The sequence below is a fragment of the Hypanus sabinus genome, chromosome 30, assembly GCF_030144855.1.
Source record: "Hypanus sabinus isolate sHypSab1 chromosome 30, sHypSab1.hap1, whole genome shotgun sequence".
NCBI lineage: Eukaryota > Metazoa > Chordata > Chondrichthyes > Myliobatiformes > Dasyatidae > Hypanus > Hypanus sabinus.
Window position 1 is genome coordinate 32,849,992 of NC_082735.1, and position 25,505 is coordinate 32,875,496.

At 43.1% G+C, this 25,505-nt stretch overlaps 1 protein-coding gene across 39 annotated transcripts in view; it reads right to left on the bottom strand.

The window, feature by feature from the left end:
* LOC132383513 (collagen alpha-2(VIII) chain-like) overlaps positions 1 to 25,505 on the bottom strand; it is a 395,145-nt gene that overhangs the window by 296,347 nt on the left and 73,293 nt on the right. For 23 of the 39 annotated variants that reach the window (XR_009508698.1, XR_009508699.1, XM_059954566.1 and 20 more), the window contains one exon: positions 22,400 to 22,509. The exons of 9 other annotated variants lie outside the window; for them this stretch is intronic. Coding sequence is in view for 5 of the 30 variants with exons in the window: in XM_059954573.1 (XP_059810556.1) it covers positions 22,400 to 22,492 (93 nt within the window). In the remaining 25 variants the exon portion in view is untranslated. Of the gene's footprint in view, positions 1 to 163; positions 229 to 22,191; positions 22,317 to 22,399; positions 22,510 to 25,505 lie in introns of all 39 variants that reach the window. 7 more of the 39 variants (XM_059954563.1, XM_059954580.1, XM_059954571.1 and 4 more) reach the window with 3 other exon arrangements.

Genomic DNA, 25,505 nt, shown 5'->3' on the forward strand with positions numbered 1-25,505 from the left:
CACAGTTGGATATTTATATCAGAGCTTACTATGCTCCCCTTTGATAAAAGGATTTTTCTTTAAAATTTTGAATGATAAAACCAATTCTTCTTATTCATTTGCAGGATGAGGACATCAGTGGCAAGGACAGCTTTTGATGCCCATTCTCAACTGCCCTACTGACCTTGAGAAGATGTTGGTGGGCTGTCTTCTTGAATCCATGTAGTCCATGTGTTAAAGATCCCCACACTGTGTTGGGTAATGAAATGACAACTTACAAACTTATCACTGATATTTTCTCAAATTATCAAATGTCCTATTTGATATATCCATCAGGGTTTATTGCTATACATATCTTAGCTACTCTGCATTGGAAAGTGAAGCGTATCGGATCCATTGTGAGAATGTTGAAAGTGTGCATGTGGCTGATTGATTGCGCAGTGGATAAATTGGATCTTCTATACTTGGAAGGCTCTTCCTCTATCTTTTTACATGGGCTTTTAAGTGGGCACATTTTTATGTCAGCGGCCCAGTTCATCACTCCCACTCAGTCGTCCAGCATCCACCATCACAGACGTGACTCCGTAAAATGCTTAATCAAATACTCTGTTGTTTCTTTGCACCACACATATGTAACAGGAAGGATTTTGGGACTAACATTGAAGGAGGAAGAACCAGAGATGTTTGATAATGTTGACTGTATGAGATGACGACTGATGAATTTGGTTAGAAATACCTCTGATTTTTGAAAGATCCTTGTATTTTTAGAACATGATCAAGTTGTAAAAAAGGCACAACAAAGACTCTTCTGCCTCAGAAAGCTGAAACAGGCCAAACTCCCACAAAAGCTGTTGCTCAGCTTCTACAGAAACACAATTGAAACCATCCTGACCAACAGCGCCACAGCCGCCGAGCAACAAGACCTGCATCGTGTGGTGAAGGCGGCCCAGCGAATTGTCAGGATGGAGCTCCCAGGACTGGACGCCATCTACTCCAGCAGACTCAGGAGGAAAGCAATCAGCATAACCAGAGACACCGCACACCCCAGCCACTCCCTGTTTGACCCCCTGCCATCCAGCAAAAGATTCAGGACACTAAAAGCCAGAACAAATAGACTGAGGAACAGCTTCTACCCCAGAGCTGTGGCCTCCATCACACCACTCCCACAGAGCAATGACTGAAACTGTGAGCACACACAAGGACTCAAAAAATTGCACTATCGGCACTTTGTGCATTACTGTGATATTCTGGTGCAACTTATTTTCTGCTACTTATCTATTTAATACTGTTTTTCTATTGCTGTCTTGTTTTTATTTACTGCTTTATTTAATTGCCTGAGAGGAAGCCAGAGTTTCATTGTACCTATGTTTAATGACAATGAAGATCATTCATTCATTCATTCATTCATTCATTCAAGTTGCAAAACAATCTTTGAGCAGGTAGTGAAGAAGAAATTTTCTGTCTTTAAAAGAATTAAACCAGGACTGTAATAAACGTGTTATAGGGAAAGATTGAATAGGTTAAGACTTTATTCCTTGGAATATAGAAGATTGAGAGGAGATTTGATAGAAATATACCGAATTATGAGGGATAAATGCAAGCACTGAGGTTGGGTGGGACTACAACTAGAGGTCATGGTTAAGGGTGAAAGGTGAAAAGTTTAAGGAGAACATGAGGAGAAATTTCTTCACTCAGACAGTCATTAGAGTGTGGAACAAGCTGCCAGTACAAGTGGTGCAAACAAGCTTGATTTCAATGTTTAACTGAAGTTTGAATAGGTACGTGGATGGGAAGCTGTTGTCCAATTGCATGTTGATGGGAGTAGAGAGTTTGAATGGTTTGGCATGGACTAAATAGGCTGAAGGGCCTGTTTCTGTTCTGTACATTTCTACGACTCCATGGCTCTAAAGAAACTATCCTTTAAAGTCTCAAAATGTGCTTTAGGTGCAAAGCTGGATCCTTAGGGCGTAACACAAAAACAATCACATTAACTCAGAAATAAAACTAATTGCAGGTGCTGATCTTGGACTGAATTTTCAGTTCTGATCTCCCCATTATAGGAAGGATCTGGAGGCTTCGGAGAGTGTGCAGGGATTAGAGTGCATCTGCGCTAAGGAGGGTTTAGACAAACTTGGACTGTTTTATCCGGAGTGGCAGAAGCTGGGAAAGACCTGGTAGATGATGATAAAGTTATGAGAGCCATAGATAGTATAAACTGCCAGGATCTTTCTCCCAGGGTCAAAGTGAAAGGAAAAACCAACCTAGCAGTCAGGAGGTCATGGTGCAGTGTACAAGACAGTGGTGAGGCTACACTTGAATATTCTGTTAAGGTTTGATCACCCTGCTATAGGAAAGATGTTATTAAACTGAAAATAGTGGAGAAAAGATTTACAAGGATGTTGCCAGGACTTGAGGAGCTGAGTCAAAGGGAGAGGTTGGATGGGTTAGGACTTTGCTCCTTGGAGTGTAGGAGACTGAGAGGTGATCTCAGAAAGAGATTTACTGTATAAAATCGTGAGTGGCAGAGAAAGGGTGAATGCACACAGTCTTTTTCTCAGGGCTGGGGGCTCAAGAAATAGAGGGTATCAGTTCAAGGTGAAGGAAGGAAGGGATGGCACTGCAGCATTGTGGTTAGCACAACATCTTACAGTACCGGTGACCCGAGTTCGATTCCCGCTGCTGTCTGTAAAGAGCTTGTACGTTCTCCCCTTGACTGTGTCGGTTTCCTCCGGGTGCTCCAGCTTCCTCCCACAGGCCAAAGACGTACCGATTGCTAGGTTTAGTGGTCATTGTAAATTGTCCCGTGATTAGGCTAGGGTTAAATCGGAGAGGGGGGAGAAGGGTTGCTGGGTGGCATGGCTCAAAGGATTGGAAGGGCCTATTCTGCCGGTATCTAAAAAAAATTAAAAAAATTGAAAGTTGAGGCAAATCTTTTTTTATGCAATGAGTAGTACATAGATGGAATGAACTGCCAAAGGAAGTGGTTGAGTTGAGTACAATAACAACTTTGAAAAGACTATTATACAGGGACATGGATAGATGGGTTTTGGGCCAAATGCTGCCAAATGAGATTAGCTTGGATGGGCAATCTGGATGCCATGGTCAAGTTGGCTTGCAGGGCCTGTTTCCATTCTATGACTCTTTGTTAGAGATCTGTAGTAAAAACACAAAGTGCTTCATAGGTCAGACAGCATCTGTAGAAAGAAACAGAGCCAACATCCAAGATCCTTTGTTCCAACAGTTTCTTTTTTACCTCACACAGAGTGATACGACATAGAATCTGGCCTTTTGGCTCAGCTGATCCATGGCAGACAAGATTCCAGTTCAAGTTTAATTATCATTCAACCATCTTTCCTGTAGCAGGGTGATCAAACCTTAACTCAGTACTCCAAGTGTGGCCTCATCAACATCGTGTGCAACTGCACTGTGAGCTCCCAGATGATATGTCCATAAATCCAGCCACACAAAATGACGTTTCTCCAGGGCCAAGGTGCAAAACACACAGTACCTTGACAAGGCATACATACAGTAACACGTCCAAGAAAGCAAGTGAACGTATAATCACACACAAAAAAATAACATATATAGCCCAAGTCCCTGAGTGGCATGTCCTGTATTGACAGCACATGAGTGTTACTGGTAAGAACAAATAGTTCTCAGCAGTCAGTAGGTGAACATACCCACGCACACAATCCTACTTGTCATTCCACCAATCAAACACTGGGGGGCAGCACCAACAGGAGGTGCCAAATCCCAATCCAGTATGGATTGCCTCCAGTGTCTCCTCTCCTGGACCGCTGTAACAGACAAGACTGCAGCTTGAGACCAGCTCTTCGCCACAACTGAGGTCACGCGGCTCCCCTGACACACGTCACACCAATAAACAAGGGAAACAGACGTGCAGGATTTTACATCAGCAATGTCCGACGGGATTTTGCAATCGCAAGAGAAATGTTAGATCGCGCGCCACTGTTGCACACCAACTCCAATGCCTTTCAGTAGCAGAAAGTAACACGGTCCTCACCAAATCCAGCTCCTCCGAGATCTCCAACTAAGCTAGTCCGACCTGCACACATTCGGCCCAACCTTTCCTATCCATGTCTCTGTCTAAGCATCTTTTAAATGTTAATGTACCTGCCTCAGTTATCCTATCTAGCAACTCATTCCTGAAACAGACCATTCTCAGAGTAAAAAAAGTTGCCCCTCAGATCCCAATTAACTCTCTCCCCTCGCACCCTAAACATTTCTCCTCCCGTTCTTGATTTCCCATCTCTGGGCAGGGGAGAAAGATTGTGTGCCTTCATCATATTGGCCTTAATTTTGTAAAAGTATAATGGAGCAGAATGTGTGAGAGAACTGGAGAACTGATGTGGTTGTTGTTAATGTACTGTACGTACTAAGGCATTAATCAGTTTTTCCTCGGCAGGACATTTCCCATCCTCACTCTCTTTAAATTTTCTGTAGCCTAGCAACAAGCATTATAAACTGGAGATAGAACCACAGTAAATGTCAAATCCTCTGTAAGGAATTCCAGTCTTTAAGCAGTGCCCACGTTGAAAGAATGTGTTTTTGAAATTTCAATGTGTTGTAAAGCACCCTGCCTTTCATTCTACATGTGTAACTCAATTTTTTTTTATTATCTTTGTCTCTGAAAACAATTGGAGCACTGTTAGAAATCAAGTCACAGTATTTTAATGAAATATTATTTAGGATCTAGCTTTTTTTAAGGGGTTGAAATATCACTTGTAAGAAAATGTGAAAACTGGGAAAAAAATATTGTTATTTGCAGAGGAGTATAAACATCTCTGTTGCTATAAATTTTATTATCAGAATACATATATGTCACCACCTCTCAAAGTCCAACGTGCCCAACGTGAGAGGTGGAAACGGGTAAGGCCAGCCAACAGGGCTCTGGTGAAGCTGCAGAGGCCAATCCCACCAGAGATTGCAGATACATTGATGAACTCCAACAATTCCATCAACTTTGGACGATGGAGATCATCAATGGCCTATGATCCACTGGGAGCTAGAGCCCAAGGAAAAGAGACATATATGTCACCACAGACAACCCTGAGATTCATTTTCTTGTGCGCATACTCAATAAATCTATAGAATAATAACGATGACAGAATCAATGGAAGACCACCTAATTAGTGCATTCAACTAGAGTGCAAAAAACAACAAATTGCAAATACAAAAAAGAAAATGTAATTAATTAATAGATAGGTAGATATCAAGAACATGAGATGAAGAGTGCTTGAAAGTGAGTCCACAGGTTGTGGGAACATCTCAGTGATGATGCAAGTGATGTTGAGTGAATTTATCCCCTTTAGTTCAAGAGCCTGATGGTTGAGGGATAGTAACTGTCCTTGAACCTGGCGGTGAGAGTCCTGAGGCTCCTCTACCTTCCTCCTGACAGCAGCAGTGAGAAGAAAGCATGTGCTGGATGGTCGGGTTTCCTGATGGTTGATGCTGCTTTCCTGCAACATGTAGAGGTGCTCATATGCCTTCGAATGGTGTGACATCAGCTCGATTAACGTGCCTAAAACTGATATTCACTCCCTTGCAAATATTTGGGCTGTCGTTTATAACAATGCTTCTCTGGGCATTGAAATTACAATCACTTTCTATCGTTATTATGCACTAAGGAATCATAATAGCACAGAAGGAGGCCATTCAGCTGATTTCTGTCCAAGATGGCGCTGGTGATATAGGCGATGTTTTACAGGCAGCTAACAAAACAACTGACAATTCTACTAAACATACTTTTTCTGGACTACGATCACTGCAATCCACAGTCTATAATTTCCCTTTGGGAGTTGTGCTTTTGAACAATCTGTTTGACCCGGTACCTTTGCAGCACCCAGCAAACTGGACTCTTGAGAGTGCAAGTACCTTGCACCGGCCACTGCTGGAGTGGACTTCGGGCCAGATTGAAACTTTGGGTCAGATTGAAAGTTTAGGTGGGAGCGAGGCTTCAGACCGGATTGAAGCGGCGGGGCCCGGACCCAAAAGCGAGAAATGAGCTGATGTTCAGTCAATTTTGGTGCCAAGCTCTATTAAAATGATTAAGGCATCAAGGCCGAGAGTGAAGGATGGACCAGTGTTCAGTTCACTACCCTGTCAGAGTTTACTCATCTCCCCACTGAACCGAAGGAGGGTCTTGGCCCGAAACACCGACTGTTTCCTCTTCTCCATAGATGCTGCCCGGCCTGCTGAGTTCCTCCAACTTTTTGCATGCGTTGCTTGAATACGCAGCTGTGGTCTACAACCACACCTGCAGCACTGAACTGGCCCCATGGCTGTAGACACGCTCTCAAGGACTCAACAGTTCACGTTCTGCCTGTTACTTGTTCACATTTTTATTGTTTGTACAACCTGTACTTCTTTTCAAAGATTCGATTGTGTTTCTCTGATCTCTGGCTGCCTGCAAGGAGATGCATCTCAAGGTTGAATATGATAATCAATTTGAACTTTGAACTTTGTTTCCATGCCAGCTCTTTGCAATCTTACCACTCTCCTTTCACCAGATCCCATTAAGTTATCTTCCCTGAAATGGCTCACCAATCTCCTTTTTAAAATAATGTCATATTTTGTTTGCTCTTTCATTAGAAGTTGTACTGCATTGAAGTTAAACTCTGGGGTTCTGTCAGAGCCCGTGATCTACAGTTCAAGCAATGGTTCTTCACAGCTGGTGGATCGTCAGAGCGGCCGTGCAGGATGGCGGTTTGCTATCTGCAGGAACAGCCTGGAGATGCGCGCATACATGGAGCGGCTGTGGTGAACTATGTGCCTGTCGGGACACGCCCCTGCTGACTGCTCCTGTGGCCCCTGTATAAAGGAGATCTGCGGCCTGACGCTCGGCCTCAGTCTCCAAGACATTGTATGATAGACACTCACTCCTGGTTCCTTCTTCCAGTCAATAAAAGCCGATATCTCGCCTTACGTCTCAGTGTGAGTTATTGATGGTGCATCAGCGGCCTTGTCAGTGACCCAGCTCCTCACCGACTTCGCCTACTGAAGCGTCGTGGGAGACTGAAACATGGAGTGTACACTGCTGCCAGAAGAAGTCCCCGTGTGCCCGGGTAATACTTTTCCTCTTTTGGTGGTGAGTGAGAGCCTATCAGTCCTCAAGTCAGGGGGGGGGGGGGCTTGGAGAAACGACGTGGCAGATCATAACATCAGAACAGCGAGCTGCCAGTCTCCGCTCTGGTTGTTGCAGGAGTGATCTCCCTCTCCTTCGCTGGCAGGCGAGAGCCTGCCTGGGATACCATAGTGCTGGTATGGACTGTAGTTTTTGATGGACATTCAATCGAGGTCTGTTTGGGGTGTCTTTTACTATTGCTTGCATGGTGGGCGCGGAGAGAGGCAGAGTGCTGGTGCTTCTGCAAGTGGTGTTAAAGGAGTGGGAAGGGGGAGGGTCAATAATCCTCCTGCTGCTTATGTGTGTGGGCGAGGGAGGGGGGCTTTAGAGTTCTGCTTTTCTATCATTCATTCTTTGGAGCTTCTTGTTTCGTGGATGTCAGTGAAGAGTAAGAATTACACGTTGTATACTATACACATTCTCTGATATTAAACTGAACTATTTGAAACTCGCAATAATAAACCGATATGATCCTTATTACCCAAGTTCTTCATCAAGAAAGAACATCTTAAATGCTATCTAAACAGTTACTACCCCAACCATCAAGCTCATGAATAAAAGTGGGTAACTACACTCATTTGCCCCATCAATAAAATGTTCCCACAAACAATGATCTCACTTTAAGGACTCTTTATCTCATTCTCTCATGTTCTCGTTATTTATTGCTATTTATTTATATTTGCATTTGCAAAGTTTATTGTCTTCTGCACTCTGGTTGATCTTTCATTGATCCAGTTATAGTTACTATTCTATAGATTTGCTAAGTATGCCAACAAGAAAATGAATCTCAGGGTTTTATATGGTACTTTGATAATAATTGAATTGAATTGAATTGACCTTATTTCTTACATCCCTCATATATATGAGGAGTAAAAATCTTTACGTTATGTCTCCAGCTAAATGTGCAATGTGCAATCATTGTAATTTATAATCATTTATAATAAAATTTACTTTGAGCTTTATTATTTTCATAAATTGCATGGAAAATTGCATAGGGACTATCTTTAACTCAAATCCAATCACCAGATTTCAAATAAATTTAATTAGTTACAAAGCAACACATACAGATTGCTGAGAGAAACTCAGCAGGTCAGACAGCATCTGTAGAAAAGAGTATAAACTATTGATGTTTCAGGCTGAGACCCTTCTTCAGGACTGATGAATTGAATTCAGGACTCCATTAATCAGGACTGATGAAGGGTCTCGGCCCGAAATGTCGACAGTTTATTCATTTCCAAAGATGCCGCCTGACCTGCTGAGTCCCTCCGGCACTCTGAGTGCGTTGCTTTGAATTTCCAGCATCTACAGAGTTTCACATGTTTGATAATCAGTTACAAGAGTGTTTGCAGTTACAGGCCACCTAATGGACCAGCCACAATAGAGAAATATTTAATCTGTTCCATACTGTGTTCTTTTGATATTCATAATAAGATTAATCAATTCTTGCTCTATCACTCCTATATGTCACTCCTGTAGTGGTAGTAGAAGACATGAGCTATGTCTAATGAATTAAGTAACAAGTTTCAGTGAAATTCCTCTGCTAATCATTTTGGCAAAGTCAATAACATCTTGATTAGAGAAGCCAAGAGAGGAATTTCAACTGAAAGTGTTAACCCATTCATTAGAAACATTATTGAAAAGAATTCCTGTCTCTAGGGGCTGGGGTTGGAAAAGTATGTTCTACTTTTTAAAATTCCAGTAGACTTTCCACTGAATTGTCCAAAAATTACACTAAGCACCATTAAGTCTCACTCACGCACTATCTTGGCTGAAGGAGGGTTATATCAAAGTGACAGATCATTTGTGAAGAAAAATATAGATAGTTTAGAAAGACTTTTAATTTATTACCTCATGAGACATACAAGCCAGGATGGATGGTTTCTGAAAAGATCAAACTACGGCTATTAGAGTCAATTTACATCTGTTACAGAGCATTACCGTACTCATCTCTGATAAATTTTAATCAGTGATACCACTTTGGCAAACATGTTCAAACGATGTTTCTGAAAAATGTTCGGAACTGGGCTGCACATCTGGCGAGAGAGTGGGTGGTTTCCTGTTTTACTTTTGAGATGATTAAGGCCGGCACGGTAGCGTAGTGGTTAGCACAGCGCCTTGCAGTGCAGGCGACCTGGGTTCGATTCCCGCTCCTGCTGGTGTGGAACTTGTATGTTCTTCCCGTGAATGTGTGTGCTGCCTCCAAAGATGCCCCGGTTGGTAGGGTAATTGTTCAGTGTAAATTGTCCCGTGATTTGCCCAGGATTAAGTCGGGAGTCTACTGGGCGGCATGGCTCAAAGGGCCAGATCTCAGTAAATAAATAACAGATTTTTATAAAAATGGTTAATATTTATCTTTGAAGTTCATATTGTAGGTTTGATTTTAATTCTTCCTCCCACTCTACTGATCTTAAAGGAAGTTTATTTGGAGACTCAGCAATTCTCTTTTGCATGCATTATTTTGCCTCCTATCTGCTTCATTAGCTGTGAGGTACATCAATGGATTGGGACGTGGGCTGAATGACTGTGTAATACAAAACATGTGTGACCACCAACAACTTAAGTTTCTTCGTTTTCCTAAGGGTTTGAAGAAACTTCTTGAGAGTTATCCTCCAGAGGACACTATCAGAGCATGACAGAGACTTCCTTGGAAACAAGACTCTGTGTTAAGTACTTCAAGTTACAGAGTTGTCCAGCATAGAACCAGGCCCTATTGGTCACCAACCAACACTAACCTCAATTGCCTGCATTAATTCATCACCTGCCTCCTTGTACTTCTTCCACCCCTCTTCCATCTTCTTATTCTAACTTCTCCCCCCTTCCTTTCCTGTTCTGGTGAAGGGTTTCAGCCCAAAACGTTGACCGTTTATTCCCATCCACAGATGCTGCCTGACCTGCTGAGCTCCTCCCGCACATTGTGTGTAACTCTCTAGATTCCCAGCATCTGCAGTACCTCTTGTGCCTTAATCCCGTACAGGGAGCCGAAGAAATCTGGCATGTCCCCTTTGAACCCCCACCATAGAAACACCAAAAGTGGATGGTGTGGCAAGAAAAGGCAGGGAGTTGTGGACACAGCTGAGTACGTCATGCAAAGCAGCCTCCCCTCCATGGACACAGCCTACACTTCTCGCTGCCTCGGTAAAGCAGGGAACAGTATCAAAGACTTCTCCCCACCCCTACATACCCTGAATATTCTCTCTTCTCTCCTCCCCCATTGGGCAGGTCCCCTAGTACAATAATTTGGACACTTGGCCTCACAATCGCTCATCATGGCTGTGCATCTTATTGACGACCTGCACTGCGCTCTCTCTAACTGTAACACTCTGCTCTGTTATTGTTTTACCTTGTTCTGCCTCAGTGCACTGTTGTAATGAAATGATCTATCTAAATGACAGGTTTTCCTCTGTCCCTCAGCACACGATAACTCAATTTACTAATTTACCAATTCAAGTACCTGCCAGCGTGTCTCTTAGATATTCTTGCTGTTCCTAGTCCATGGCAGCTCATTCCAGAGTTTGGCGAGGCTTTAAGCGAAGTGTGCAGCCTCAAGGCCGAGAAGCCTGGAGATAGGGCACGAGCCCACGACCGGCTCCACTTCTCGCTGATTAAAGTGTCGAGGAAGATTGAAAATCATCAAGGCCAAGAGCAGAAAGCAGGGGGGTGATCAGCACCATCTACCTGCGTTTGAATGGTCTCTCTCTCTCCCCCTCTCAGTCACTACTCCCCGGAGGAAGGTCCCTTCATTCGAATAGTCTCCCTTTCTCTCTCTCCCTCTCGTATTGGGAGCGAGTGCCAGAGTCCTGTGTCTTGGGCAAGGTTTAATCGGTGCAGATATTGAATTAGATTCATGACTGTAGTTCACGTTATGACAAGTCTCTGCTTTCTGACCACGGCGTATATTATTGCTGTTTTTGTGCGATTTCGATCAGGGCAGACTAAATCTACGGCTTAAGTTAGCAAGCGACACAGCATTAGATTGAATTGAACTGAGCAAAACTGCATATGCCTGGATCATGACTTTGGGGGCTTGGTGTTTGATATTTTGCACTTTTCCCATTTGCGCAATTTATGTTTCTCGCTGTGCATTGGGTTCTTGAAGTTTTTCCTTGTTTCATAGTTGTCTGTGGGGAAGACAAATCTCAGGGTTGTGTACTGAATACATACTTTGATTATAAATGTAATTTGAATTTGATTTTGAATTCTGTGAAAAATTTACCCATCAGATCCCCTTTCAACCTCCTCCCTCTCACTTTAAACCTTGTTTTAGACACCCTTACCATAGGAAACAGATATTGGTGATCTTCCCTATCGACGCCTCTAATAATTGATAATGAACAGTATGAATACCACTTCATAGTTTAAATGCTGGTGGTACAAACATTGAATTTTCTATCTTCAAGTATTCACATTCCCTCTGCTCTTTACTCACATCTTCTGGTTACAACACACCCCCACCCCATCCTTATCACCAACTTTCATTCCCCTCCCTCATCTTGATCCCTTTGCCCCTCATCCCTCTGCTCTCTAGTTCCACTTATCACCCTTTTATTATCACATTGGTTCCTTTAGGCTGTTATAGCTGGGGGTGGTAATGGGGGACAAGGTCCCACTACCCACTAAATGCTCCGAATGTCGTGTGCCTCAGATTGCCTCTGACAACCATGTCCAGCTTCTGGCCTTCATGTGTGACTTAGCTACTAAGCCCAGTGGAATCACTTCTACTGACAGGAGAAGGGACAAAGGCAGGTTACTGGTGCCTTAAAACCAGCCACTTTGTGCAGACAGAACTCATCAGCTGTGGTTGGCAGCTCATCTAGGAGAAGGAAAACGCTGATCTCAAACTTCCACTGCTTTGCAGCTACACCCACTCTTGGGGAAGGCTTAGGGAGTAAACTCTGAGGTAAAAATCTGGAGCTGGAGTCCCTAAGGCAGCCCAACATTGAGTTCAATGCCAAATGGCAACTCCTGCGACGCCACTGGTGCCAAATTGTATGGGTCTCCGCTGTTCCTTTAGATTCATCAGCTGCGTGGAGAGGGGGGGGTGCCTGCAACATGGGCAAGAGTTTGCTCTCCATATTGTACTGCACTGGCTTGCATATCATGTAGACAGCTAGGACGGAACATCCGTGGTCGACCTCAACCAACAGAGAACTTATCGCGTTTCACCACGTGTAGATTCTTGTTTCTCATTATCACCTGCCAGCCTCCATCTCTATCTCCAACCCACCATACTCACCTGGTTCCTTCCACCTCCTCCCACTTTGTTTCCTATTTCCTCAAAAGCCTCTACCGACCACATACAGTGTCTCCTTATTCTATATCCTTCACGATACACCCATCACCTCATTCCTCATCCATCTCTACCTACCACTCTCTGTACACTGTCTCCCAACTCTGCTCCTTCTCCATCCAACCATCATCTCCCTCCCCATCTGATTCCACCAATCATCTGCCTTTCCCTGCCACGCCCCTCCCCCTGACCCCTATATCCCAGCTATCGCCCCTCTACGCTCCCAGTCCTGATACAGGGACTTGACTCAAAATGTCAACTATCACTTTGCTGCCACAGGTGCGGCCAGACACACTGAATCTATTTATTTCTTCCAATCCAGGTAACATCCTCATGAATCCTTTCAGCAACCTCTCCAGCTTAACCACATCCTACTGATAATGTGGAGACCAGAATAGCACACAAGTGTAGCCGAGCCAATGTTTTATACTTCAGAATCAGATTCAGAGTCACGTTTAATATCACTGGTATACAGTACAGTGCAAATGTCTAGGACACATAATATAACTAGGGTGCCTAAGATTTTTGCACAGTACTGCAGTAATTTTATGTATTGCACTGTCCTACTGTCTCAAAGAAAAGCAAGTTTCATGACATTTATGAATAATAATAAAATTGATTCCGATATGGTTCTCTATTGTGGACTGAGAGTGGGAAGGGGTATGGCTGGGAAAAGGGGAAGAGAGAGGGGAGGGAGGGAGTAGAAAGCACCAGACATTCTGTAATGGTCAATAAACCAACTGTTTAGAATCAAATGACCTTGCCTGGTGTTTCAGGTCTGGGGGAGTCTTCATCTGTACCAAGCCCTGCCCCTGGCACTCCTACTCTGCCATCTGTCCCACACCCCTCCCACGACACTCCACCTTCACCATCCCCAACATCCTTTGCTCTCGCCAGATTTACAAACTCTCTCTCTCTCTCTACGTTGACAAATACAGTCCTGTGCAAAAGTCTTAGGCAACATAGCTATATATATACATGCCTCAGATCTTTGCACAGTTCTGTAGGTCATGAAGTTTGTCATTCTGCCGCAGCAGTACATTGCAATAAATGGTAATACAAACAATAAATTACAGTAAGAAATGTATATAAAAATAAATTAAATAAATAGTGCAAAAAGAGAGCAAAACTAGTGAAATAGTAATGCTCGTGGGTTCATTGTCCAGTCAGGAATCTGATGGTGGAGTTATTCCTGAAATGTTGAGTGTTTGTCTTCAGACTCCTGTACCTCTTTCCTGATGGTAACAATGAGAAGAGGGCACATCCTCAGTGGTGGGGATCCTTAATGATGGATGCCGCCTTTTTGAGGCATCGCCTTTTGAAGGTGTTCTGGATTCTGGAGAGGCCTGTGCCCATGATGGAGCTGACTGAGTTTACAACATTCTACAGCCTTTTTTTGATCATGTACAGTGGCCCCTCCATAAATGACAGTGATGCAACCAGTTAGAATGCTTTCCATGGTATATCTGTAGAAATTTATGTGTGTGTTTTTTGTGATGTACCAATTGTCCTCAAACCACTAATGAAATATTCTTCTGAAAGATATATTCTAGACACTGCTGGTAAAATCCATTCACCCATCTAATTTATAGACCAACATGTAGTTATCTTTCCATATAGCAAAATACTCCAAGGTGTTTCACAGGCATTAACAAATTGAAATTTGATGTGAAGGAACAAGGAGATATTGGAGAAGATATGAGAAAGATTGATCGAAGAGACAGGAAAAAGAGGTGGAGAAGGGAGAGAAGATTCCAGAAGGGAATCTCAGATCTATTAAGCCTGTTACCATGGCTTCCAGTTGTCATCATCATCATTATGTGCCGTGTCATATGACATAGGTATTCATGGTCTTTGACCATGGTTATTCTTGGGAAACTTTTCTACAGAAATAGTTTGCCATTGCCTTCTTCTGTGCAATGTTTTGACAAGATGGGTGACTCCCCCCCCCCCCCCACCAGCCATTATCAATACTCTTCAGAGATTGTCTGCCCGGCGTCAGTGGTTGCATAACCAGGAATTGTGATATGCACCAGCTGCTCAAAAACACCACCTGCTCCCATTGCTTCACCTGACCCTGATCGGGGGCTAAGCAGGTGCTGCACCTTGCCCAAGGGTGACCTGCAGGCTTGCAGAGGAAAGGACGCCTTACACCTCCTTTGGTAGAGACGTATCTCTACCCCGCCAGCCAAATAGGTCCAGTCGTGGACATATTAAATTCAAGATTTCCAAATTTATATGACACATACTGTGCCTTCTGGCCTAAAAATAGTCACTATCTGCCACGACAACTTAGCTTTCTGAGAGATGGTGTTTAAAGGTCATGGAACTGTTTATTTTTGTAATTTTGTTTTATCTCTGAAATGCAAATGCTTTACATCTGTTGCCCTGAATTTAAATCAGTTATCTGATCGAGTTCCACACAGGAGGATCAGACTGAAGAGAAACGGCCTCGTGGTTATAACAACTGCAATTAGTCAGTTCCCACCAGTTATGATATTAATAATAGATCGGAAAGGAAACTGACAACAGGATAACTCCGTGAGGATTAAAGGAGGGAAGGAATATGTGGGCCTCAGTGCAATTTGGTGGGGGAGGATCCAGAATAACTAGAAGATGATAATTGAGACACACAGACAGTGTTTTGAAACCAGTTAAACCAAAAGTTCCCAACCAGGGGTCCAAGGACGTACAGGTCCATGCCATAAAAGAGGATGCAAAACCTGAGATAAACCATGTGAGGGTCTCCAACCCAGGTCCGAGGCCCATAACCCAGGTGGGAGGAGGAAAACTGGGAAGTGACTTTCTCTCTTTATCTATTCACCATTCTGATTCCCCTCTCACCCCTTCTCTTTTCCTCACCTTCCCATCACCTCTGGAGCCCCTCTTCCCTCTTGATCTGTCCTCTCCTATCAGCCCTTTGCTTCTTCTGCCTATCACCTCCCAGCTTCTTACTTTGCCCCTCCTACTCTCCCACCCACCTACCTTCCCCCTCACTGGGTCTCGCCAACCATCTAGAAACTTGAACTCCTCCCCCCGCCCACCTGATTCCTTCCTTCCCAGTCCCGATGAAGGGTCTCAACCTGAAACATCGACTATTAATTCCTCTCCATAGATGCCGCTGGACCCGCTGATTTCCTCCAGCATTTTGCGTGCAACGCTGTAGACTTCCAGCATCTGCAGAAACTCTTGTGTTTATAACATTATTTTGATCTCATTTATCAAAAGTCTGTATGTTCCTGTGGACATATTTATGCAGCTGTGGAACTGATGAGTCACAATTTATAGCAAAACAATATCTGTTAGGGGGCATGATGTGTGGGCTACAGATTGATTACCATATTATGCTAACAGTCCCATGCAAAACAGGGAAGAAAGGGCTCTAGGTTGCAAATCTGGGGGCTAATATTCATCAAATGCACACCACTTCACCTTACTGCTGAGCTCTGCTTTAAGAGGAAAGTCACATTACATTGATACAGAACATAGATGTTGTGCCGACCATGGAATCTGCCTAGAAATTCCCTGCGGCACAGCCCTCTACTTTTCTAAGCTGCATGTACACATTTAAGAAGCTCTATTGTATCCGCCTCCACCACTGTCGCTGGCAGTACATTCCACACCCACCACCCTCTGTCTGAAAAACTTACCCCTGACATCCCCTCTGTACCTACTTCCAAGCACCTTAAAACAATGCCCCCTCTTGTTAGCCATTTCAGCCCTGGGGAAAAGCCTCTGGCTATCCACAGGATCAATGCCTCTCATCAATTTATACACCTCTACCAGGTCACCTTTCATCCTCCATCGCTCCAAGGGGAAAAGGACAAGTTCACTCAACCTATTCTCATAAGGCATGCTCTTCAATCCAGGCAACATCCTTATAAATCTCCTCTGCACTCTGCACTTGGCATTTATTTTATAATAATAACAAGACATAAAAATGTTTTGTGACGATATTGTTGTGAAGTAATTAGTTTTATTTCAGATCTCCTAATTACACGGCAATTTCCTTTGATAATTTCTGATAACGATCTGCTTTTTCCACTTACACTTCAAACCAGACCTACCATTTATTCCTATTACCAGCCCCAATCATTAGCACTTTCAATCCCTCTTGTCATTTTAATCCTTCTGTCCCTCTGCCTTTTTGTAGCTTCTCATTTGATCTTTTCTCTCCCTTCCTCTGCATTTTGAATCTTAATAATCTATATTTTTTCTGTTCTCATGAAAGAGGTAGACCAGTATTAGATAGACCAGTAGTCTACTAATTCTGAAATGTGAGTTTATCGTGCAAAGCTGTACAGATACAAGAGATTTTGCAGATACTGTTAGATGCCCTTAAGGTTGTCATAGCCGGGGGTGGTAATGGGGACAAGCTCTCACTACCTATTAAATGCTCCCAACGAAGTGCACCTCAAATAGCCTCTGACAACCAAGTCCAGCTCCTGGCCTTCATGTATGGATTAGCTACTAAGTCTGGCAGAATCATTTCTACTCACAGGAGAAGGGGCAAAGACGGGCTACTGGCACCTTAAAACCAGTCACTTCGGGCAGATGGGGCTTGTCAGCCGTGTTTGGCAGCTCCTCCAGAAAAAGAAAATCTCTGATCTCAAACATCTGCTGCCTTGTGGCTGCACCCACTCATGGAGAAGGTTTTGGGAGTAAACCCTGAGGGAAAAATCCAGAGTTGGAGTCCCCTAAGACAGTCCTACGTTGAGTTCAATGCTGTCTGGTAACTCCTGTGATTCTGCTGGTATCAAACCATATCAGTCCCTGGATGGTGCCAGAGCAGTGGTTCCTGGGCAAGGTTTAATTGACGCGGTTTGTGTACTGGCTCTGCTGTTTATGTTATACATGCTTCTGGTTTCTGGATATTCCTTTTCTTACTGCTATTTTGTGCGATTTTGATCAAAGCGGACCGGCTCTGCGGCCTGCAATCAATGAAGGACACAGCACCAGACTGAACTAAACTGAACCTTCCTAGACTGTTCTAATGATTCTCTAGTTTGATGCTTTATATTCTCAGTTTTTGATGTTTGTGCAGTGTGTTTTTTTTTCCCACGTTGGGCGTTTGATGTTTTCTTTGAACTGGTTCCATGATGTTTCTTTGTTTCGTGGCTGCTTGCGGGAGGGCAAATCTCAGGGTTGCATACATATTTTGATAATAAATGTGCTTGGATCTTTGGAGATATTCATGACTTAAATCTTTCATCAGTTCACCTCACTGTGAAATACCTTGATATGCCAGCTGGTGGTGTAGTGACATCAGCACTGGACTTCGATGCGAATGGTCCTGAGTTCAAATCCGGCCGGCTCCTTGCACGCTTTCCACCTGTGCGGGGTTGGGTGTCAAGCTAGCAACTCGACCTCGTAAAAAAACACTGAAGCAGCAAAAATGCTGCCCAATGCATGAGAAGGAGCAACAACAGCACTCTGAGAATATCAACCTTCACTGAAATTTCAAAAATTTACTAACTCTCATTTGCTGTCCCTAAAGAATAACTTCATGTATGTGGACCATTAAATATTAAAAATTAAGAGATTTGTTTTATTGAAGTTTGTATTTATCATGTTTCTGTTTCCACATTAATCATATGCAAAAGCTCTAATCTTCACGTAGCTCTCGGTAAGACGCCTTATAAGGTTACGTAAGTATTTTTCTTTTCTTGGTTCTTGCTTTAATGTTTGTGAGGAAACTTTATTTTGACTCAGCTGGCTTGATCCATCCTGTAGCTGTGATGTCAGAGATTCCACTGAACATCACAGCTGCTTTTGACCATTCGCTTCCAAATCCAGGCCAATATATTAAATTCCGCAGCTAAGTGAAATTGAACGGATGCTGTTAAGCGTTATTTTCATAACAAGTACCATTTGAAAGTCTGAATGGCGGCCTCTCAAAGCTGTGCATCATGATATTTCCTGCATTCTATCTCACCCATCTGTTTGCACTGAAACTTACAATTAGTCTGTTAGCTAACTAATGGCAGCATTGCACTGTCACCCTAGAACAGAATATAGTTTCCTGTTTTCTGTCTCCCTCCCTTTTTGAATAAATCAGTCACATTGTGCTATTTTCCAGAGTACTGTGATTTTAATATTTCAGTAATATTACAGTAATCTTGTGTGTAAGGGTACACACACACACACACACACACACACAGTATATTTATATATATATAGTTTAATTAAGCATTCTTGTTTGTTGAAATAATTCACTATGGGTTATATGTGACTTGCATACATCACCACACTACCACGAGATACGTGCATGCCTCGCTTAAACACAAAGTTGGACTCACATTTTGGACTCCCATGTCTACCTTTGAATTAGTTTAATGTTTTGAAGTTACAAAACATAACGCAGAGGTTTCCCAAAATCATTTGGAAAGTCATTCTGAATTCCATACACTAACACATGACTGTCAATCCCAGTTCCGTGGTTCTACTCAAATTATTGTTCAAAACAGAAATTCGATGACATTGTACTGTGTGTTCAGCACATAGAAATGTGGATTCATTTCCATCCCATAATCTTGTCTTTATAAATACCCTATATAGTTATCAGGGTCAGGTGAAGCCATGGGAGCAGGTGGTGGATGGTCGTACGAGCAGTCGGTGCACATCACAAGTCCAGGTTATGCGACCACTGACACCAGGCAGAAAATCTCTGAAGAGTATTGATAATGGTTGGGGTCACCCATCTTGTAATGACACTGCCCAGAAGAAGGCAATGGCAAGCCACTTCTCTGGAAAAATCTGCCAAGAACAATCACAGTCGTGGAAAGACCATGTCCACCTACGTCATATGATGCGACACATAACGATGATGATGATATGGAGCGGCAGAGTAGCGTAATGGTTAGCACAAGGCTTTACAGTACAGGCAGCCAGGGTTCAAATCCTGCCTCTGCCTGTAAGGTGTTTATATGTTCTCCCTGTGACCGTGTGGGTTTCATCTGGGTTTCTCCCACAGTTCATCGATGTACCAGTTGTCAGGTTAATTAGTCATTATAAATTATCCTGTGATTAGGCTAGGATTAAATCGGGAGATTGCCAGACAGTGTGGCTCAAAGGTTGGTAGGGCCTATTCTGCACTGTATTTCAATAAATAATAAATAAATACCCTATGTACTTTCTTTTTACACAGACAGTGGTGAGTGCATGCAATACCCTGCCAAGGATGGTAGTAGAGGCAGTTTCATAACAAGTATTTAGGAAATTCTGAGATAAAAAATGGAAGTTTATGTAGGAGAGTACGGTTAGATTGATCTTCGAGTAGGTTAAAAGGTTGGCACAACATTATGGGCCAAAGGGCCTGAACTGTGCTGTAAATATCTCTGTTCTATGGAGAGATCTTCATTGTATTTTGTGCCCAGGTCCTCAGAACACGAAGCTACCGTTCTAATTCACTGGATCGGGCAGTTTCCCAGAAGAAGGCGTTTAATGCTTTAAGAAGAGCGTGCGATATTCTCACAGGAGCTGGATCTTCAATTTCCTGGCTGTGGCGTTCCTTCATTTCAGTGGCAGCTCCAGTGTCTGGTTGGCTGGGTATCACAGCAAGGCAGGTAAAACAGAGCATGGAGGCAGCTTTGTGCAGCGTTTACTCAAGTGTGTGAAACTTACAGTACTTTATCTAATGTCAGGATGATTGGAAGTGGTTCATGATAAAAATGGTTGTAGACATGGACTTGAATCTGCCAGCTCCCTTTGACGTCAACTCAGACCAAAGCAAGTTCCAGCCAGTTCTATAAAAAATTTCTCCATACATTTTTTCTTCCTTTCTTCCTAAAATGCTATCACTCAACATAAAAAAAAACACTACTATAGAGGCTTTTCAATCACCATTTAGGACAACAAAATGGTTGTCCTCGCAAATTAGGATTTTAAATCCAATGTGTTTCTAAAGGCCATTATATAAATTTAATATATTTTTTAAATTAACATGCAGCTTGCCTGGTAGAGGAAGTTCTTGGTCATTCTGCATTCTGTTCATGTTTAATGTCTTGTATTTTTCCAGCTGTAGAAAAATTCTGAAATCAGCAGTCAAACTGGGAACTTGTGATGAAGAGTGTTGCACAAGAAAATATCAAAGAGTGAATTTGAACCTCATAACATTAGAATTTTCTCAGTGGTGAGAATCAGATGATCCAACGAAAGTATCTCTTTTCCATTGTTCTTCATGTGTGGTGAGATTAAGGGAATTAATTAGTCCCCCCCCCCCCTTCTCTGGCCCTGTGCTCTCAACTGGTCTCTGCACGGCTAGAAAAAGCCGAGACCGAGTGGATGTAGAGAGGATATTTACTATAGTCCCAAACTATGGTCCACGGACCCCTTGCTTAATGGTATTGGTCCATGGCATTAAAAAGGTTGGGAGCCCCTGCTATAGTGGGTGAGTCTAGGACCAGAGGGCACAGCCTCATAACAGCGGAATGTCTATTCAGAAGGAATTTCTTTAGCCAGAGGGAGGTGCATCTGTGGAATTCATTGGATTCATTCTATGGATGGCTGTGGAGGCTAAGTCATTGAGTATATTTAAAGCAGACATTGATAGGTTCTTGGTTAATCAGGGCATCAAAGGTTGCAGGAGGAAGGCAGGAGAATTGGGTTGAGAGAGATAATAAGTCAGCCATGATGGAATGGTGGAGCAAACACAATGGGTGTAGAGGCCTAATTCTCCTCCTATGTCGTATGGTCTTACAGCCTAAAAGCAACAAAACAATTGATGCAGACCTCGTATTAAGCTAATTAAGTTTTATTTGATGGTTGTTAGGAAACGGAACAGGAAATAAAAAATATGACTCATTATGTACCATCAGAGAATTAAGCTAACGGGTTGTTATTTATTAACGAGATCAAACTCTGTGTGCCAAAACGGGAATTTCTCAAGTAAAATTCTTCAATATGCTATATATAACATTTTAAAATGAGTCCTACGTTTTTGTCTCCTTTCAGGCAGCCACAAAACAAGAAACCCATTTTAGAAAAAAGACAATCAAACATCCAATGTGCAGAGAGAGGGAGAGAGAGAGGGAGAGAGAGAAACAAAAAAAAACAAATTGTGCAAACAATGAAAGTAAGCAAATAGCATTCAGAATGAACATGAGTCTGTTTACACGAGGGGCCTGCAGCAGCCGGTGCAGGCCTCAGTTCAGTAAACCTTGGGGAGCAGTGAGCAGAACTGGCCCAACTCTCACCTCTGGTCCCGACACCCTGCCTTTTGAATCTGTCCCGGCGTTTAAACCTTAGATGAGGATGCTTCAGCCAGTAGCCCATCTCAGATTCAGATGATTTATCACACGTACATCAAAACAAACAGTGTAGTGTTTTGTCTGGGTTAACAAGGCACACCCAAGCATGTTCTGGAGGAGGTGGGACAGCCACACATCCACATCCCACAGAACAACACAAGCAACAACAAGAAAACAAGACAACAGCAGCAAAACTAGCCCCTTTACCATCTCTCCCAGCCACCCATTCACACACACAGGCAAACATGTCAACATAAGTCTCCTCACCTGAGGAAAATCCAACTTTATAGCACATTACAGAGGTGTATAAAACTATGAGTATAGACAGGGTAAATGCAAGCAGGCTATTTCCACTGAGGTTGGGTCAGACTACCACGAGAGGTCATAGGTTAAGGGTGAAAGGTGAAAAGTATGAGGGGAACGTGAGGAGAAACTTCTTCCCTCAGAGGATGGTGAGAGTATGGAATGAGCTGCCAGTGCAAGTGGTGCACGCAAACATGATTTCAACATTGAAGAGAAGTTTTGATAGGTACCTGGATGGTAGGAGTATGGAGATCTATGGTCCCAGTGCAGGTTGATGGGAGAAGGCAGTTTAAATGGTTCAGCATGGACTAGATGGGCTGAAGGGCTTGTTTCTGTGCTGTACTTCTCTATGACTCTATGGCACATTAATACCGTAAGATCATTTTTAATAGGTGTTAAGCATGTTTTTGGTTACTATTTTAACAACTCCGTACTTACAAGAGCAGATCTAAAAGAAGCATCAGCTGTCTTCAGAAACATGTGTTTTGGGAGTGTGAGTATGCTTCCATCTGTCCAGCTTCTGACAAACATTCAAAACACGAGGACATCTATAAAAGTAAATCTGTGTATTTAACGTGTCCTAGCAAAAAGGGTCACATTTTAATTCCTGTTTACTTCCTTACACAGGATAATCTTGAAGAACTCTGACCAAAATAATCAAATAATTTCTTGAAACAAAGCAATGATTCTTCCTCTTGTCAGAAGAGCTAAGGAGGTAAACTGTTCACATTGTGATATTCAAATGCTGATTAATGTTGCATTTTTTTATGTCTGTTTTTTTTGTGTTCAATGAACTTCCTTTAATATCTTCTTTGTTCTCTCTCCAACCATCTGGATGGGCAGTGAATTTAGTTCCCAGAACTTTAAAACATGGAGATTTCTGCAGCAAATTCTTTGACACCTCCTCATTCATTCACAAACTTGCCAAAAACTTGTCTAATCAACTAAATGGATATGCTGCAGCAGAATATAACACAAAAAATAAGTATAACTGATAATCATTATTATCCTTTCGTAGTATCTAATGCAGGGCATTAATGGTATATACTGGAGGAATGTTCTGTCATGTCTAGTGATACTTTTATAGGTCAGTTGGTATCATTTGACACAATTACAGTATTAGGCGAGAAGTTACCAGATAACCAAATTATTTTAAAGATTTATTAAATGGGGTGAGGAAATGCTTTGAACATCAAGCCTGTCAAACCACCCCTGGTGTGTATTACATTTCATTTGCATGACTTCAGTCTAAAATGAATCCTGGGCTGTGTAATTAGATTGAATATACTATTTAACAGCTGATAAGTACTGCAATTTTCTGGTCTGGATCAAGTGAAGTACGAGTATAAGTTAATAAACAGTTTTTAAACCATGGGGATTCATTTATTTCAGAATCAGGTTTAATATCTCCGGCATATGTTGTGAAATTTGTTGACTTTGCAACAGCAGTACAATACAATGCTTTATAACAGAGAAACAAAATGAATTACAGTAACTATATATATAATAGTTAAATTAAATAAGTAGCACAAAAATAGAAATAAAAAAGTAGTGAGCTGGTGTCCATGGGTTCATTGTCCATTCAGAAATCTGGTGGCAGGGGGAAGCAGCTGTTCCTGAATCGTTGAATGTGAGCCTTTGGGCTCCTGTACCTCCTTCCTGATGGTAGCAATGAGAACAAGGCATGACCTGGGTGATGAGAGTCCTTCATGATGGACACTACCTTTCTGGGGCATCACTCCTTGAAGATGTCCTCGATATGACGGAGGCTAGTGCCCAAGATGGCTGCTTATACAACACTCTGCAGCTTACTTCAATCCTGTGCACTAGCCCCCTTATACCAGACGGTGATGCAGCACGTTAGAACGCTCTCCACGGTACATCTGTAGTAACTTGTGAGTGTTTTTGGTGACCTACCAAATCTCCTCAAACTCCTAATGAAATAAAGCCATAAAGGTGCCTGTTATGTTAAGCTTCTGCCCATATTTCTTGCTGGATGTGAGATGTTCAGGTTTTCTCCCAGGTTTAACTGTGTCGGATTGGGGTGCGGAATTGTTATTTTTTATGCAGATTAACTTTACTGAGCTTGCTTGGATCTTTGTCCCAGTTCAGTCGCCTCAGCACTGAGCTGTGCAGTTCGTCTTCTACGTCAGGGGTTCCCAACCTGGGGTCCACTCACCCCTCGGTTAACGTTAGGGGTCCATGACATAAGAAAGGTTGGGGACCCCTTGTTCTGTGTGGTTTTCTGTTTACCTTTTCTTTACCATTTGTAGGATTTGTCCTCTTTTGCACATCGGATATGTGGCGATTCTCTGTTGTGTGTGGTTTTTCATGGATTCTGTTATGTTCTTTGTTTTGTAGATTCCTGCAAAGAGCGTGGTAACTGAAATACTCCCTCACACAAAGCCCTTGTTGCTGTTCGGCTGGAATAAGGACAGATGCGAAAACCACGAAACGTGAACGATTTTCTTTGTAACACTGTATTTATGGGTGGTGGGGTGGAGATATACGTCTCTACCAAAGGGGGTGTAAGGCGCTCCTTCCCTCTGCTAGCCTGCAGGTCACCCTTGGGCAGGCAGTAGCCCCTGCTTATCCCCCGATCAGGGTCACATGAAGCCATAGGAGCAGGTGGTGGGTGGTGGTATGAGCGGTCGGTGCACATCACAAGTCCTGGTTATGCAATCACTGACACCAGGCAGACAATCTCTGAAGAGTATTGATAATGGCTGGGCTCACCCTTCCTGTAAAGACACTGCCCAGAAGAAGGCAACAGCAAAGCACTTCTGTAGGAAAAGTTGCCAAAAACATTCTCGGTCATGGAATGACCATGATCGCCCATTTCATACGACACGGCACATAAGGATGATGATCAAGGTGAAGTTTCTTTTTTAATTTCCCTTCTTTATATCTGCCCAGCTGGGATAGTGGAGATGCCAGGCAGGATAGTTGAACGTTCCCCTTGCGGGATGTGGGAAGGCAGGGAGGCCCCCAGTGTCCCTGACGACTACATCTGTGAGAAGTGCATCCGGCTGCAGCTTCTAACAGCCAATGTAAAGTAGCTGAAGCTGGAACCGGATGAATTCTGGATCATTCGGGAGGCTGAAGGGGTGACACGTAGAGAGCTAGTTACTCCCAAGGTGCAGGACACAGGAAACCAGGTGACAGTCAGGAAGGGGAAAAGGGTTAAAGAGCCAGTACAGAGTACCCCTATGGCCACTCCCCTTAACGACTTTGGATACTGTTGGGGTGGGGGAATAACCTAACAGAGGAAAGTCACAGTAGTTGCATTTCTGGCACAGAGTCTGCCAGTATGACTCAGAAGGACAGGGAGGAGAAGAAGCACGCTGTGGTGATAGGGGATTCGTTAGTTAGGGAAATGGACAGGAGTTTCTGTGGGTGACAATGAGATGGTATGTTGCCTCCCAGGTGCCCAGGTCTGGGATATCTCAGATCGGGTCCTCAGCATAAAGTGTAAAAGAGAGGCGAGAGAGAGTATCAGACCACTGGAAAATGATATAGGGGGTAGCAATGGGGGACAAGGAAA